The sequence below is a fragment of the Opisthorchis viverrini genome, assembly GCF_000715545.1.
Source record: "Opisthorchis viverrini unplaced genomic scaffold opera_v5_9, whole genome shotgun sequence".
Taxonomy (NCBI): domain Eukaryota; kingdom Metazoa; phylum Platyhelminthes; class Trematoda; order Opisthorchiida; family Opisthorchiidae; genus Opisthorchis; species Opisthorchis viverrini.
Genome location: NW_008751665.1, coordinates 261,099 through 279,835, shown reverse-complemented (window position 1 = coordinate 279,835; position 18,737 = coordinate 261,099). Strand labels below are relative to the sequence as shown.

Below are 18,737 nucleotides of genomic sequence, written 5' to 3'. Positions count from 1 at the left end.
AGCTTGAAGTTCACTATGGTGGGTGCGACCACTCGAATATAGAGAACAACAATCAACCAGATTCATATAGATCCGGAAAGATTCAGTGGTCGACGAGAAGGAATGTTGAGATTCGGTGTTCAAAAACACGCATTTTTAATCTCACCCGAACCCACTCATTCTGCATATTGATGTCACAGTCTCGTGCGTAGCTAACCATTACAGCGAGAAACACCAAAACAGGATAATACGGCAACCACGTTTGATTGTGCTCCCCTACAGATAAAATAACATAAGGAGAGAATTGTCAAGATTGTGCAGCACCTAGCAAATATCGCCCGGCAATTCACGACGAGACGCTGCTCCAAACCCAGATTTGCTTTTAGTCCATTTAGATATCAAGCTAAAAAAAGTTTATCATTAACGCTGGAATCTACCTAACGGTCTTGCATCGTCATGCCCCTCTGGTGATGATGCCACAACGGATCACGACAGACGTACCTAATAGTGTTCAAAATACGAGCATAGTACGGAGATGTAAGAAGCATGGGGCAAAGGGATGATAATGAAAAGGTGTTATGATTTTGAAAACTGGACGTGACTCACCTTTTTCTTGTTTGATTTCGTACCACGACCCTGTTCAGTGCCAGAATAACCGTTGGACGTGTGCGAACTGAGTGTAGTAGACATGTCTGTAGACGAAGCGTCCAGACTAGACTGATGGGGTTTGGTGGGACTTGTACTATGGTTGTAGAGCGAACAGAACAGGGCCGGTGACGGTTCTGTTTTAGGTGCAGTTGGCAACGTTGGCTGCCCGACCGAGAAGCCACACTTCAAGGATGCGGGACTGAAGGAGTTGACACGACGGCCGTGTCCAAATGCATTGGAATTTTTACGACTGTCAGTATTATGGGTAGAATAACAAGTCAGTCGTGATGGAGATGGAATTGTGGATGTGGAAGAAACTGAAGAAGATGAGGACAAACTGGATGAAGAGGGGGAGGGCGTCCGGGAATGTGATAGCAGGGACGAGGAAGACGAAGAACTTTTTGAATCACAATCGCTGAGTGAGGATAATGGAGAAGGGGAGCGCATCACCCGGGATGAACGCATGGTGGAGGTGATAGTCTTCGAAACTTGATCTGGGTTATTCGAATCACTGGCAACAGACGTAATCTGAGAAATGCCGTTAACCGTTCGTTGGGCACCGTTCTGAAGTACACCACTTCCAGTTATGCGAGACATTTTTAATTTTTGACCTTCCAACCGCTTGGGTGGTCGACCAGTTTTCCGAGGCTGCAACTTTTGAGAGGATGCAGAGGAGAAAGAATGCAAGGAATCCACGGATTCCGGATCGTCTAGGGACAAAAACGCCGGAATGGTGGCACACCCAGATGACGGGCAGGACAGTGCGGAAGAAGAAGAGGAGGTGCTAGGCTCTGGTTTCGATCGTGTGGTATCGATTGTCTTGGGGCCGCGCGGTAAACTTTTGCGCGACGGTTTTGAAACAGAAACAGTTTGATCATCCAGTTTCGGTGGAGGAAGGGGTTTAATCCGAATTAACGGCTTCGAGTTAGTTACTGAGCAACTTGAAGCACCGGAATGTGTAGAACGATCGCTTCCGGTTTTCACCTCTTGTAAGCAAACCGTCGACCGTCGATTGGATCCTGTAGGCGAATTAACTTTGCCAACTCCGTTCAAAGAAGCAGGACACATTTTCTGACTAGACGATCTCTTGGTGATTCGGAAATCTGATATATTGCCATCGTTGCTTTCGTTTTCGCTGCTCAGCGAAGATAATCCAGTATTATCTGGGGAAAACAGAGAATCAACGACTAAAGAATTTGCAGCAGAAGTGAGGAATCAGACATGTATTCCATAATCAGTAGATAGAGTCTATAGAAGGCAAATTGTTTCACTCAATAACTTCCTTGACTGCAACCTACTCGCCTGCAGTGATGTGATAAAAATGTTTGCCAAGGAGTAATGCAAAGTAGTTGTCATAGTAGATGGAATTCCCCTGCAGTTCCTCATGCATATGGAAACTTGACTCTGTTCGGAAATGACGGAAGTATTTTTTGCGCATCGACAACTAGTCAGTTTGAAAGTACTACTGTAATCACGCCCCCCACAAGGATCCAACTACTGGGTCATGGGGTCTTAAAATTGTTACTGTGACTAGTCACATGATCGATGTAGTGATCGGCAGCTTCTAAATAACCCTTGTATACAGAACAGCGTGCGGGAGGTTACGAAAAAGAAATTATAACTATCTTCAAAACAGTAAGATTGAACACACTTCAAGAGCAAAATAGAGAAGAAAGTGAGTCCTATGTGCACTAGATGAGATAGTCTACTGCGCAATAGCTCTGTCCAGATAACCCTCATAGAACTGACAGCGTTGTCGCATGAAGCCCAGCTCTAAAAACTTGTTTTAAGGCCGCATTTATCCGGCGGAGACACCTGCTGATCAGATGGTCTCCTCAGAGGCGGATGATTGGTGCGATAACTTCTCTTCAAACGACCCATAACCACGTATTACGAAATAAACCGTTGCTTTTCAGAACTTGCAGACCTATCTTGAGACAAATAACGAAAGCGATCCTAAACTCCGGTGTTGCCTTATTACTTCCCCTGTCTGGGCTTAGGCAATCTGTCAGTATCCCAGCTCTCGTGCTTCCTTCTGGTGGCGTGCCAGTTAAGCACTGAAAGAGTGCTACAGCTTATTACTTCGATGCACTTGTAGATCCTGTGACCATAGTAGAATGTGTTTACTCCTATTTTACAAAATGCTCTTGGACAGCTAATTTTTCAGGCTATAAATAATACCAGTAATAACAATACAATGGTAGACCCAAGGTTCCCAATGGATAATATAATCTCCATAATGAACTGCATGCTGCGCATCGCGATCGTGAGACATCTGTTTGTTGGTAGTGTTGTGGTGCTCAGTTGTTGTCATGTTTATCCAGTTTGGCAATTGGATTGCAAACGTTTCGTCACCAACCTAGGAGACTTCGCCGACAGTGCGTACTGACAACGTCTCCCCGATTAGTATCAAAATGTCTTTAGCTCGATTGCCTAGCTGGGCAGCGACTACAGCAATCAGTAATTTTGCTGATTAGCAATCAATTTGGGTGGTTGCAGGAAGCTGCTAATAGATGTGGTACTTTGAAAGCTCCAAAGAGTAACAAGGACAGTACCCTGGTATCAAAGTACAGATAACTTGAAATTAGTTTGAGAGCGAATTCCTACAGCTGAGAGTGGTCTCTTTTATAATGAGACAAATCGACATTGTTTAGCTACCCCCAGCCAAAGATGATATGTATATTCTGAGATATAGTCTATGCAATTACAATGCACTCAAGAACCCGGGGCTTTGTGTCCGATGTACGCTCAAGCAATCCTAGTGGGTATGTGAACTGATGGATTCAAAAGTGATAAACGGAAACATGGTAAACTGACTATGTTAATCAGACGGCAGCTCGCGCATCAATTATATAGAGCAACAGACGAGTTTGAACCCTACATTCTGTATCACGGCTCTATCCGACTTAAAGCGGCAGGATTGCTGGACGATAGTTGGGGTAGGAGCGAAATTTAACTGAACCAGCAAACTTGTGCACATCGTAGCTTGCGGCTGGTAGCTCGAGGTAGTACAGAAGTTGAAGTGCAATCTCTGTATAGAACTATCAACGGTTCGGATTAATCCTGACTTCCGAATCAGTTATATTTAGGTCTGTAGTACCAAGAACCGATAGTTAACCATGACCATTCGCTTGCGAACGTATGGTGACCTATCGAGGATTGTCATTGCGCGATTGAGTGGGTGGTCTGCCTTTCCCTGTTTGCTTCTAGACATCGTCCAACATCCCCTAATAAGAGTGACTAAAAGGAGCGCCCACTTTTGGTTGCTGAGCTTGGCAACTAGCTTGCAATGTAGCAGCCCAACACAGAGCTCCTCCCTCAGGTTAAAAATCATCAAACGGATACCACATATCAGCAAATTTTCCCTCCAGACAACCGTGATCTTGAAAAGCCTACCAGTTAAAAGCACTACCAGTTAGATCTTGTGATGAGCGAAACAATAAGGTCGACTTACCATTTGTGTATTCTTCGTTTAGATCGACAGAAGTCAGGCTGGGGCGGTTCAACGTTTTCGCTACTTTGTTACTACGCTTGGTGCTTGGTCTCTTAACGGATGAAGACACTACGGATGACTTCCGACGTTTGTAGCTGCTGCTGGCAGTTAGGGAAGAGAAAGCCGAAACGGAACTCTCAGTGTCCGTGGTTCCGAATGCTGAGCTGTATTTAGGCCCAGCTTTGCGTTTCCGACACTCACGCGTACGTTTAACTACAGCCGTTGAATCGGTGGGCGAAATAACAGAACGCTCCATAGCCCTGAAATCCTTGCCGTTATAAACATTGGCCAAATTGGTGGGCGTATCCAGTTCTGACGTCGGCGGAAGGCTCCTGTCGTAGGCGCTTTGATTGGCTTTATACTCCTCCGCTTCATCCAAAGCCTTTTTTAGAGACGGCGTCATCCGTAGTCCTAGTTCTGGGGCGGTGAAGGTCATGTTGAAAGCACGGCTCCGATGCACAAATTCCCGTTCATGACGTCCTCCGAAGCAAATTACCTCATATCCCTCAGCATTTTCATACAGCATTTTGCAAGGTCGGAATGACCAACCGTTGTGCTGAAACCATAATAACCGGTGTGGCTTGCGACATGCAGCTGTGAATCGCGAAGGGATAGAGGGAGACGACGATCGCAAATAACAATCGACGCAGTAAGCAGACTCGCGCATAGCACGTTTCATCTGTGAACGAATTTGTCTTGCCATGTTACTAATAACATGTTTGCTGCCATAAAACACAGCAGCGTTATGAACCAGATTATCCAAATCCACTAAAAAGCCTGTACGGTTGAAGTAGCCACTTTTCGATTGAGGCTCCGCTCGTAATCGATCACTAATCATGCGGGTATTGATTTGGCGATAGACAAGATATTCATTGCGCACAGGTTCGTACAAGTAACCGACTTGTTGCATTGTTTTCCAGCTCACACGATGACGTATCACCGTCAAAGCGGTGGCGAATATTTTCTGTAAATCTTGAATCGATGTTGTTTCATCGGAATTTCGTGCACGTGAAACGCGCTTACAAACGGGACAAGGGTGATCCGGTGGGAATTCCGAATCAGGCTCTGCGCTGGTGCCTAAAGTAGGATCTTCTAGCGGTAGGCGGCATGACCAATGAGTTTCCGACGCGGCCGATAAGCAGTCTGTGTGAAAAACCCGGAAGCAGGTGGGGCAGGAAACGACGAATCCAGGACCGTGACACTCGAAACAATACCTTGAAATAAAAAAAAGAAGATAATCAGAGCACGTTCATCTCAAAAGGTATCCCAGTGTAGGCAGAGTTTACGGAGACATACAAACCCCGAGTTCATGTGAAGCCGCGAATAAAGATTGATTTAATCCGCTAGATCGGTCGTTCCCACTGAGGGGCGTCTCCCCGGGGAAACATTTTTGCTTTGGGGAATAGGATGGCATAAAAATGTCAGTTTGTTTTCATAACGGTAATGCATATGAACATGAGTCGCACCGAAGCATTCTCTCACATTTGCACTGAAGAAACGAAGCCTGTTCATTCGTGGAACAGTAAAAGTATCAAACAATATTTTTGATTATGTATGCGAGTACTCAGTCCACGAAAAAGTTAGCTCGGGTCGATTGATAAGTTTCAGTCACCAGCATCTCCAAGGCATGAGATCATTATACGATCAGTCTGCTAAAATCGACCCATGGAAGTGATACCATTTAAGATCAACTTATCAAGACGGTACGGTTATCTGAGTAGTATTGCAAAACTGACGATAGTGGTCACCAGATTTTTGTAACTCATATGGAGATTTGACATCTGTTACGGGAAAATGAAACATAAAGTATAAAGTATAGACATACTGCACTACTCATAAGACTGCTGAAAATTCTTCGACAGCCCACGGTCGGTTTCGCCCTTCTTGGGGCTCATCAGGTAGGCGCAGTCCCCGAGTATCCGTAAACCACATGTTCTACTTGAGACCAAATTGCACGAAATTAGCGAAATACACTCATAAATGATAGATTCAGCTGGGTTCTAGGTGAGTCTCTCGAAAAAAAAACGATCTTGAGAATATAATGAGACTATACTGCATAGAACAAAAAGACGGGCTTTTTGAGACGAAACAACAAAATGAGGAACGGGTATTACGCTGGTAAGTCGAGGCTACACAAATAAAGGGAAACGTGTAGGTTTCTTATGAGTCGATAAGAAGTGTTGAATGAACCATTTAGCCCTATTTGAACAAGTTGCCCTTTTCGATAACTTCCAGAATATGTAGAAAACAAAGTCATGCAATACTTGATGGCACTGAACAACTAATAAAGCCGAAAATTTCCAAAATAAGTATGCACGCGCTGAAGGTCGACCAATACTTTGAAGAATATCAAGATAAATTCCCGAATCAGTAAAGCGACTTGAAGGTAACAAATATAACTAATGAGAAATCTACCAATGAAACCTGTTTCTCATTTGACTGTTATCGAAGTGCGGATTAGAATAAATGACTGTTCAAGAAATTCTGAAACTACCTGCGGTTGAGCACAGGTTGTCCGATAGGTATAAAGCGCTAATTGACCGCTAGGTCATGACAGATGGACAATCGACCGATGCATACATTATGCGAGGCCTTGGGCGAACCCACGCAAACCGCTCCAACGTGAACATTATCATCGGTCCAAAATATGCTGATAGTAGTGGCAACATGAGCAATTTGTGTGCCAGACTGGATTCCTACCTTGGTACTTCTGACGTTACAGAAGCACGATGGAGTGAAACCAGGTAAGTGAGCGAGAGGTGCTGCCTTCGGAAATAGATTCAAAGAGTGCGAGGTGGTGTGCAACAGATTGCTCCGAGGAACCATATCGACCAGCAAAGAGCATAGCTTCTCCGGTTGACCTGGTCATGTTTTACATGCGAACGTCCGTTGGATGAAAGTTTTTTCGCCAATACAGAACTTGCCCGTGGGACGATTGTTGTACTCACAGTTACTTTATGATGTCTCCTTACACGGAAAATTGTGATACTGAACATTCAAAAGCTTGAGTTAGTTGCTAGTGCAAGTGTTGGCTTCCAGTACAGCTTAAACCGTATGTAGCCAGTTCCTTTCAGAGGTTTCTGACCAATAGCATCTCGTTCGGTGTCATTGTGTGTGACGAAAAAGGCAGTCAACATACGACCAACCGAAGTCGTTCTCTCGAGTGTCCAATCCCCCGTAAAGGTAGGATGTTTTTTTAGGTTGTGAAAAGTCCTGGGACGTTCTCATCAATGTAACTGGGTGAATAAAGCATTAAATGACAGTGATTGACATTAATCTAGCGATTCCAGTTACCACTCCTCTTCGGCCTCATAGCAATCATTGTTTTTTGAACTTATTACCGCCACTCCTATAAAATGATCAAACAGCTCTTCTAGTAGCAGCGAAAGCCACCGAATTCAGAAAATCTTGGTACCCCTACCCCTCTGCTAGGACTAGACATGCCAGTCCTTCTTCAGTATTCTCACGCAACAGAATTATCGAACCACGCACGTTTTCTCAAGACATTTCTGTACATGGATAGACGAATTGTAAGTTTTATCAGTGATCCAGCCAGATCCAGCCACCATAACCCTTATCGATGGTGACTTATCATACTGGTGTTTGACGCCCACACAACGCGCGCCACCAGTTGGTTTGTCACATTTTTTCGTAGGTCTGTCAGATGAATACACTCAAGATAAACCTAGCATACAATGACACATAAACCTTAGATATGTAGTCCGGCAAGAAAACTGTAGTAAACGCGTCGCTGGGACCGGTCACGAAACATGTCTCATGTGGTTTGCAACCAGGTGGTGGGAAAATCCCGTGCGGGCCTACCGAGAGAGGCGAAGATCTCACAGTCGTTTGTTTGAGAATAGCCGCTCTCATTTCAAGTAGACATATCATGGCATGTCCCCCACGAGTTTTTCGCCAACAGCCTCTTGGAAAAGAGAAAACGCTTTCTTCGGTGGAAGGCCCCAATCACTCCGGCAAGCTTAATCCACTGCTCCAACAAGTTGTTACTGGGTCGCACTTGGGCCCGTAGAGCAAAAAGCAAAACTGAAAAAACGTGAGACCCCACGCAGTTGGCGGACGAAAACAACCCAAGACTCGATGACACTTTTGACGCCCCTGTTCTTTGCATCTTCCCTAATGCCTTGTATTCTACATTTGAAGGCGGTAAGACAAGAGGAACATCCCTGAACAGAAGCTGTATGCTAACGCGTATGTTGGCCGTACACAAATTATCACGTTAGTCCACAATTATGTCACAAGCATGGCACGAGCAGTAGCGGTTCGGTATATTCTTACGGCACAACCCTCCTTTCCATAAGGAACTCGCATTTAGGTAAAAAAGAAAGTGGACGGCCAAAAGAATATCTATTCAAAGTAAAAGCCCTCAGAGGGATCAAGCCATCATTCTTTGCGAACCTTAGCCAACACAAACCCATCGCACAACAACAGATCAGCTGTGATTAGTCAGCCAAGCTAGGTAACAGTATGCTCACTATTGGGATCAGTTTCACGCCATATCTCGTGACGTTTCCAACCACATGAAAGAAGAACCATGTGATGCATTTACATGTTGTGGCCTATGCCCCCGGGAGACTCTCAGATAGCAAGGACTTCTTGTAGAAAACAGAGTTCTCTTTGAAAGACAACGATTGGGTATGTTGCTCTGGCGGTTTTGGTTCGTTACCTGTACTTACTTGCGCACTGTTCCATTGCAGCCAGCTAACCCATGTTATGATAGCAAGACACCGACGATTGAGTTAGAAAGGCGTTTGAGGGTCTCTGATGGGAGAGAGGCAAATCTTGAAACACAACGTAAGACTACCAGAGAGCACCACCATGACAGCGAAAATTTCACACTTCCAGTAGACCGCTTATCAGATGGTTTGATTTGTTACCAAATGCTGGTAGAAAACTGAACACTTTCATACAATTCGCGGAGCGACCGGTTTTCCGAAACACTTAACAAGTGGATAAACTTGCTGAAGGTTTCCAACGATCAGCTGCTACCTAGGATGTGAGCATCTCCAATTCATTCTATCGGCATTAATTTGCACTTTGAAGGCGTGAAATCCATCCTTTAGAGACTTAATAGTATTTGCAAAAGACTCCATATCGTTTGTGTTTGAGACTTCAGAACCGAACTGAATATCATCCAATCAGTATTAGTTTGGATACCACCCTGGAAAGGCCCTCCCCTATCACACATCCAATACCTAGTTTGTCACAGCGCTAAAATGTGGTCGCTACAGTCACAACTGTAACAGACGCCTATCTGTCCCATTCTGTTGGAGTTTTTTCTGACTGATGTAAGTCGACGTGTAAAGAAACTTCTTAACTACACGGGTGCGAAAGAAAATGAACTGATACCTGGTTGGTCATCACAAAGGTGTGTTTGACGTTGCAGTCAAAATCATGGCCTCGTTGGAATAACTGCCCTACGTAAGATTACATAAATATGGCTTCTCTTCAGGAACAGGTCATGTGGACCAAGTACTCAAGTAATGCTGTATTTTGGAGCAGCGCAACACAAGCAAGAAAACACTACTTGCACTAAGGAATTCCGCGTAGTATTTTATTCGGTCGATTGAGACAGCCCGAGGGGGTGCCAGGAGAGCTGATGAATTTGGCCCATCTAAATACAAACCCGAATTTGTGTCTACCGAGAAGAGACAACTTTTAATTTAGATCCATAAATCCGACTAAGATACCACTTTTCGAACTCGCGTTAGATCACAAAATAATAAATAAAAATAGTTCAGCTATAGTCTTTCCGATGCACAGCTTTCGTGCAACTCGAAGCCAGCAAGAGGGCTGGGATACTGTCAGGCTGCTCAAGCCCAGATAGGAGCAGTCGGAAAGCCTGGATTGAGTGCAAATCATGTATCTCAGTATTTTCGTTCCTTAGCCGTTGACCTCACAATGAAAATACAGTGCAAAGAGACCTATTACGAGCTTTGCGGGTCTTAATCAAATCGGGGATTTTGTCTCGGGCGAAAATCTCTATTTTATTCTCATCATTCCTTTACTAGAGGTGCCAGAAATTCTGCTACACAATATTTCTCACCCGCCTACTTTCTTGGTGGTTAGAGACAGCTCCCGGTCAATGACTAGTAGATACGTGAAATGGTCAGGATTCTAGAATTTGGAGTTATCCCGCTCTAAAATCCTCAGCGTCTCAGGATTGGGTTCCCTAAACTGTTTTCGAAGGCTTAGCGGTGCATTTCGGATGTCGAGATAATTTCTGATACATATGCATGACATTATAATCTGGCATCCATGAGAAAATACGTCATGTGCACAAAATAATATCAATTTCAACTACTGCCAGTATTCCCTTGTGTATGGGAGAGGCCGGATGGATGGCTTAGCCGCTGTTTATATTCAACCTCTTACAGGTTAGCACTTCCCCTGCGACTTATCCCGAGGACTGCAAATCCCCATTCACCACTTGCAGATGAACTGAAACACTCGGTGTCAGTCCAGGATAGTAAAGCGTCCGGCAGTGAAGATGATGCGATCAGGGGCAGGTTTTGTACACTAGCAGCGTATCCACCATGCAAGCGAAAGATGCCAGAGGGCTGTTGGACTGTCGGTATGCTCCGGGGATGGTCAAAAAGCTATTGTACGCTGAAGACAGTAGCTTGCATGACTCGATCATGTGAACAGGTTCCATTGAAATACACTGTCTTGACACCTTCAATTGAGGGGAGAACAACCGTCAGTGAGTAGATTTACCTGCTATAGCTCTTGTGTTGGGCCTGAAAATTATAAACTGTCCTCTAGATCGTCTTCAAACGGTGAACTATCGGGTCACAAGGAAGCTTCGAGGAACCCAGTCCAATTCGAAAAGATGACTACGCCGGCGAGGTCTCAGAAACGTTACCAGCGGATTTGACTAACGTTGTTTCCCTCTGGCCCGCCCGACATATCCATAAATTAGAAAATCGATGTTCCTACCAGGCTCCGAAAAAGCCCCGGACGTCCGGGACTCGAAAATGGGAGCTTCTTTGAGGCACTATGTCAGTGTTGGCTGGGTTTCCGATTTGCGTAGGAGTACGAAGCGCACTAATTCGTTCTAAAATCTCACCGACAAACCGGCTGGCAAGGCGTTCATAACAAAGATTCCCTAAATATAAGCTCAATTTTTTTTATCCAAACAGACCAACGGAACTGAGACACCTTCCGAGGCCCTGAGAAATAGAGTTTGTCGGCCACATCTCCCTTATGAGGACATGACACTTATGTTCGTTCTCGACCACTACGATAGCACTCCAGATCCCGCGGAAGAAATGCAAAACAAATCAAGCGGATAAGTTGCACAGCTTACTTACCACTCCCTGGATTTCCCAGGAGTCCAATTTGAGACCATATTGCGTGCTTGGAGAATTTCTGCTTCATGGGGCACGAAATAGAAACCTAACAAGCAATGAGTGGTGAACCCTGTTTGACACCATTATAAGTGGACTCAGGCGAATCCTTCTCATACCGTAATTAGCGGCAGCATCAACAGCAACCCAGGTACGTCTTGCCTCGAACTGTGCGTCCAGTTATCCTTTTGTGGTTAATACAACGTTTTGAGCAAAGCTTCTTAAAGAACTGAGATATCCCTATGAAGTACCTGACAATCAGTGGAGTCAAAATCAGTCTCCAAAGCGGGAACTCCACCGGTGAAATTTGTGATGCTGTTTCAGCACCAACCAGACGATATGAACACTGCTCAATGGCCAGGATTATACATTACTTTTTGACTGGAAGATACAATACTCCTATTACATGGCACAGTTAAAATTAATCGTGCGGTGATTCTTCGACCCGTGTAGAGTTACGAGACATCTCCAGGAAATCACGATTCGGTTCACCCTCTATCTCTTCCCAACCCGCGTACAAGTGCCGTGATGAGTTCCAACTACATACGACTCCATGAAAATAAATTTATACCACGTAGAATACAGTGGACTCAACTTTCTTGCCACGTGGGCTGTGTGATCACCTTCAAGTCTTGTGAGCTATAATCTACAGATCCAAGGACCATAGCGACTTCGGAAGCAAGATGGAGTACGGATGGAATTGAGCGTCTCGTGGTGAGCTGTATCTCCCGAAAAAGGTGCTGGAACCTGCACAGAAGCTTCCAGTGGGTCTTCGAGGAGATTGGGTCGATTACACAAGTAGTGATGTCACATAAGAAGCACTTCACTGCCATGAATAGCGTTTAAGCTAATGTATGAGGCGGTCTTCGAACTGCATACTCAGCCGAACCATACAATGAACGATGCATTCAGTTGACTCTCCCGTTAGAACTACTCCAATGCGCAAATGAGTGCGTCTTCAGGTGTGACAACCTCTTGAAAGACTACTATGGTACCCGCCTGGTAGCCTTGGTGTCCAAAGTGTCCCCTGGCATCTGCATACACAAGTTGATTGGTCGCCACAGTCGGATGTGTAACCCAAACTGCCTTTCGCTTTGGGAGAGGGAGCACCGACTACATCTTCATTTTACGATGGGTGCTTGAACACCGCCAGAGCTAACAACGACTAACAATGGGTGTCTTTCCGGACCCGTAGGTTGACTTTGAATCCACTGATCATCAGATGTGGATTTAAGTCAAATATTTGCCTCTCCTAAGAGCACAGTGTGTTCCGAACAAACTGAACACGTCATCGCCTCCCTCGCTTGGCTGCATGCCCCACACTCCCGTTTTCCAGCAATCGAAGCTGTAGCAGCTGGAACCAACGTGCCTATGGTACACGGTTTATAGCTGATGAATTGAATCGATCGAATTGTGGCAAACAGTCCTGACCTCAAGCTGACACCGTGAAGTGGTGGTTGGACTTGAGTGCTGCAATGATACCGGGGGCTACATGGGCTTCATTCCACAAGGGGCAACCACGCAAGGAAAATCAAAAGAGACCAGTCAGACCAAGAGCAGTGAGACCCCGCAATGCGAGTAATCGTATTTCGAGGAGGTCTGCGGGTAAAGTTGTAGTCGTCTAGGGCGTGATCGTGAAGGCAGTATGTTGTTTCCTTCACGCGACCAGCATATCCATATTTATGGAAGCAGTAATGCTGCCTTCCCCTTGGGAAGGATAGGTTAAACAATCCAGCTGAAAAACCGTACACTCGGATCGTCCAACGGTTGGCTGTGAACGCTTGCACATCATTCAGCACGGTCGAAATACTTTTAAAACGGAGACTAATGTTGCTCAGAAGTTACCTCCTGTGCACAGCCGCATTGGAATCAAACAGTAGTGCCTTGCTCCCCGCCCCTTTGGGTAGGACCAACCCCATGTAGTCGAGTAAGTGCGACTGTTGAGTCATCGGTCCACATGGGGTCCCCAAAGAAAACCCTCCTACCTGCTGTCTCGCTGGCCAGACTTTTGAGTCGAAGGATCAAGGTGGGTACCTCAACTAAATCTACTTCCACGGCCTAGGAGTACCGCACACTTTTTTGTCCACAGGTGTCTCTCCCCAGCAGTCAAGCAAAGTTTGCCCGTTGACACAGAATAAAACAACACTGCTAATCCATGAAATTATTTCTACATAGAAGCCTTTAACATCCATACTTTACACTAGGTTGGAAAACAGGCAATGCTTGCGCAGACCTTACAAGACTTTAAAACTGATATGTGCTGTGCCTCTAAAACACTCATAGAAGACACAAGCGTGGTCACGCATCTTAAAACACCAAGAACGAAATCAGATGGTTCAGATTTCTCTCCATTTCGGTTATCCAAAAGCGACGACTCGTAGAATGTGGTGTGAGAGTTGCAGGCAGCCCCAGGGCTTTGCTGGATGGGATTCTGGTGAACGATCGTCTTTGAGCTGTTCGGTTTCCGAGCTCAATCGAGCTCAGTGCTTCTAGATGTGAAAAAGGCACCTGCTTGTGGTATCGGCATGTGCCCCGACATATTGCAGTTCTGTCGCTGAGGATACACTTTATCCGGGTTCACTCATCAAGCGAGAACTGACATTGTTATCTTTGGGGGTGACATGAATGTCCATAAATGTCCGCCGTGTGAGCTCCCTGGACTCTGGATGGTCGATTCGGAGTCGATTCTCGTTGCACAGGAAACGAAGAGCAACTCTTCCAATTGTGTTCTAATCGCCAACTGTTTACTGCCAACACGAATTTTCAACATAAACACTCCCATTGCGCAACCTAGAGGCCACCAACCTCGGATCCATTTGGTTCACGCGGCCATCTGCCATCGGTGAAGAGCCACAACTCAAGATTGATGGTTCCATCCGGGGCACATAACCTGATACCGATCAGGGGCCTAACGGTTTGTCTCCCTTTAGGCCCTCGCAAACCAACATGTCAATCCTCCATCTTCCGAGAACTACCATAGCTCAATGTATCGATCTGAGCTAGTTCAACTACTCCCTAGAGTAAGCTGGCACTGTGCTGGTAGCGAGCACGTGGGCAAAGCATGGTAAAATATGAAAGCAGCTATGCTAGTGGCGTTTGGTACCATCCGTCCGACTTCCTCTATACAACCAAATGGCCACTGGATATCAAGATCACTAGTTTTCACTGATGCTAAAAAATCCATACCATCAGGCAAGGTGTAACGGCGTACACAAATTCCTCAAACGCCAAATAATAAAAAGCCTGTGGAAAGACCCAAAGGTTTGATGGATAATGAAAGCTCCGGAGGTGGAGAAGGCTTTTTCTTCCGCAAACAAATCCTGACAAATCCTACTGGGACTATATGAAGTGAAACGCGTAGTGAAACGTAGACAGTTATTCCTGTTTTCAAAATGGGTACGCGAATATTGGAAGGAAACCATCATGCCATCAGCCTGGTAGCCGTTGCATCAAAAGTGCTCTCTGGTCTTATCCTTCGAAGGTTAAATGAACACAGGGAAAGGCAGATCCGTGGAAACCAAGTGGGTTCCGTTCTGCATCGATCACATATTCATTCTTCGACACACGCCGGAACAGCAACAATGTTTACGGCAACCGACAATAGTGTTCCTTGATTCGAAAGTTGCTATTGACACTGTGGACCGCCAGGCACTATGACAGTGTCTATGGATCAGAGGTGTTCCCACAAATCGTTGACTCTCTTTAAGACACTGTACAGCTCTCCTTCACCCCCTCTCACCCACTGAGATGATTATGGAAGTCACTCGCAGCCTCTAATGCCTACGGGTTGGAATTGCTCTCAGTGTTCGTTCACATAGATTGAGTACGCATACGACCTTCACACGGATTCGAACTTAGTCTTGCCAAGGTTAATCTGGTGGATATTTGCGAGTGAGGAAATAGAGTAAGAACCTAAAGACGTGAAATTCGCTGAAATTTAGCTAGAATCCCAAAATCCGATACCCAGCTGCCATGCCACCCGAAAAAAGCACGAGAGCCAAGATACCACCAGGTCGCCCAAGCATTGACGGGAGCAATCGAAATGCCGAGGTTGGGTTCGAACCACGGGTCACCAGGTCAGTGAATTAGTGTTCTAACCACTGAGTCATCTCGCCACCAGTGATTGCGATAAGCTAGCATGAAGCCGCCTTCCTTATCCACTCTTATTCTCTCCTTCCCAGTAGGGATTTCAAATGAATTATGGTACATGGCAGCCAAGCACCAGTGTTAAACATTGATAATGAGCTATCAATGGTGTGGTTGTACGGGAGAAAAACAACGGTGTCGAGCATTGACGTGTTTTCAGTCACGAGGAGAAAGAGAAAAGTTCGTTCAGCTGTAGCGCCCTTTCGGTACCTAGGTCCCATGTCACCCGAAGAAAGCACGAGAGCTGGGATACCACCAGGTTGCCAAAGCCTATACAGAGGAAGTAAAGATTCAGAGGTCGTGTTGGAACCATGGACCTTCCGGACAGTAAATTGACGCCCTAACCATTGGGCCGTCTCGCCTCCAGAAGGACGAGCAATGTGATTCCGCTGCCTGAACTACTGAAGGGTTTGTCTGAGTTACCTCAGCTCTACATATACCGACCTTGTCAGTCTTCACGACTGCAAGCTATTTTACAATTCAGTTTGCAAAATTGTCAGCACTTATCTCTGTTCCAACTTTCCTGAAGACTGCAAATCCTACAGAGAGGATGAAATCGAATGGTTGATAATAATCGATTTACAAGGGGAGATTGAAATTTTGAACTGAGTAAATCGCGAGCCCTAAGTACTGTGTTGACTGTTAGCTACATTATTCAGCCATTTCTGAATCTTATCGACTTTGCTTTAACTACTACAGGGACTTAATTACTTGAGGCGAACATGGCGTGAACGTGCGTGTATTGAATGGCATCACTTACTGCAGTAAGGGCAAGATTCTGATCAAATCGATCAAATTCATTCGTATCACTCATGAGTGGTACGCTCATGGATTCTCTCACTTCTGTTACTACTACATGGCCCAAGTAGGTAGGGTGCGAATTTACTGACCGGAAGGTTCGTGGTTCGAACCCGACCTCCGCCTCTCGACTTCCCCTGTCTAGGCTTGGGCAACCTGGCAGTACCCCAGCCCTCGTGCTTCCTTCGGGTGGCATGGCAGTTAGGCACCGAAAGGGTGCTACAGCTGAACGATTTTTTTCACTACTACATTATGCACGCAAGGCAGAAAAGATACCGTTAGTAGATACTCCTGATAGCAATACTTACTCAGTAAACCTGGTTTCAACAGTTCGCTATAGACCGGTACTGGTTCGGTGTAGATGGACAAAGGTCAGATACAGATGTACTCATCATTACCCGTTGTTAAATGGAATACATTCCAGACACGAGTTGCAACGCTTGGTATTGGTTGAACAACGATACACGGTTCATTAGCTCAGATAACACTGGACATATGTGAACGCTAATCGGTTGTGTGTAGCCCAAGGCCGTGAAACCAACAGCAGAAATTGGATGAAAAGAAACCACTCCCTCGTATAAAACTCTAAACAAATGTGTCACATGTAAAGCAGAATCCCAAATTCACATAATGCACAAATTCACTGCCATCGAAGACCTAAGTAGCATTTCCCTATCGCTCAGGAACAGACGCATGGAGAAACTCAAGCATGTTTGGTCAAACTAATACGAACTGCACTTTCCGTCACTGACGTGAGAGTCTGGGACGTACACGATAAGCAAGTGACACGAAACCAGGGATGGTGAGACCGTATGCATCAGACCATGAAAAAAGTCGAACTATATTCCGTGGCACTAACCGAAGAGCCGCGGAGAGTAACATGTAACTACGAAACACAGAAGCAAACACGCACCTCGAGACGTGTTTCCCTCGGCCGTCTCCAGAAAAGTAGGATATTCTGCGATGGTTTTGGGGGACTTTAGATTAAAAAAAGACTTGATGGAGGAGAATGTGTGAAGCGATATAACCCAGATTAAAATTAAGATCTATCTGAGTCTGATACGCAACAATCGGAATTTAGGCACCCCACACCGCCACCTGATTTTGAGGTTTCTTGCTCGACGCCGACTTCTGACACTGTTGACAATGAGACTCTATATTCCAGGTCTCTTGTACCCGGTAGCAATATACCAAACTTTGGTTCAAAACTAACAACCCTGGCTATCAGAGATAGCCACAGCCCGCCATTTTGATTCAAACTAGGGGCAAGTGTGGATGGTCTATACCAGGTAAAGGGGTGAAAATTCAGTGCCGAGACCACGGAGGTACTGTGTTAGTATGAAAACTTTTACGGAAATAACGAGAATTGAACACCAGAATGGGGAAACTAACCAGTCACTCCTATCTTTTTGAATACACTCAAATCCTTCCACAAGTGAGTATAATCCACCATCCTCTTCAATACATCCATCCTGAATGGCGTTGGAAAGCTCATGCTGGAGTTTAAAGGAAGTGCACTTCTGATCGTAGCGCGACTGAATTGCGGACAACAGGTCCTGCAAGGTGGAACCGGACACGCTATTCGGGACGTCCAAAATAGCGTTCCAGATGTACTGAAGGTAGACAGGGTCTGTGTAACGCCGGACTGACATCACAACATTGACAGCAGGAGAATAAATATTCCCAGCTAGACCATTAGATGCAACGGAAAAAAAACAGCACGCCAGCCAAGGACGAGGCGAGCGATCACCCACATTTCAGGGTCAGCCTTCAAGACGCGTAGTAAAACAAGCAGACCAGTTCGTAGACCACGATCAACAGGTTCACGGGTTTCACAAGCGTTCTGTGCTTTAGTGAGCATGCAGTGATTTTTAGAAAGGTTCAATAAACAAATATGATCCGAACTGGTGTTCTAGTTCGGCAGTGATCAACCTGTGATGTTGAAAAACAAAAATGTCCTGCACAAATATAGGAGACATTCACGGATTCACGGATTGATACAGAACTGGTGTCTAGTTCGGCAGTGATCAACCTGTGATGTTGAAAAACAAAAATGTCCTGCACAAATATAGGAGACATTCACGGATTCACGGAATGATACACAGGGTCGAGGCTTTTGCCCAAGTTTCCCGGGTCGGTTTTGTTCTTGTCGGTCAGTGGCTGTCGTTCACCTGAAAGGCACAAGTGAAAAAAGGGTGTAGCACTGCTCTTTATGTTCTCAGCGCGGGGCAGAATGCTCGCTAGCGCGAGGATTCGCATAAATAAATGTCTAATAGTGCTTTAAACTGGGTTCTAGAAGGAGCGTG

The 18,737-nt window shown here is 45.5% G+C and overlaps 1 protein-coding gene across 1 annotated transcript; it reads right to left on the bottom strand.

Annotated features, from left to right (window-relative positions):
- Window positions 1-555: 555 nt before the first annotated feature.
- T265_00848 (hypothetical protein) lies at window positions 556-18,083 on the bottom strand (the record flags this gene model as incomplete). The annotated part of the gene is made up of 3 exons (XM_009164743.1): window positions 556-1,814; window positions 4,082-5,334; window positions 17,824-18,083. The coding sequence occupies 3 exons, from the start codon at window positions 18,081-18,083 to the stop codon at window positions 556-558; spliced, it is 2,772 nt and encodes a 923-aa protein (XP_009163007.1).
- Between the last annotated feature and the right edge of the window lie 654 nt (window positions 18,084-18,737).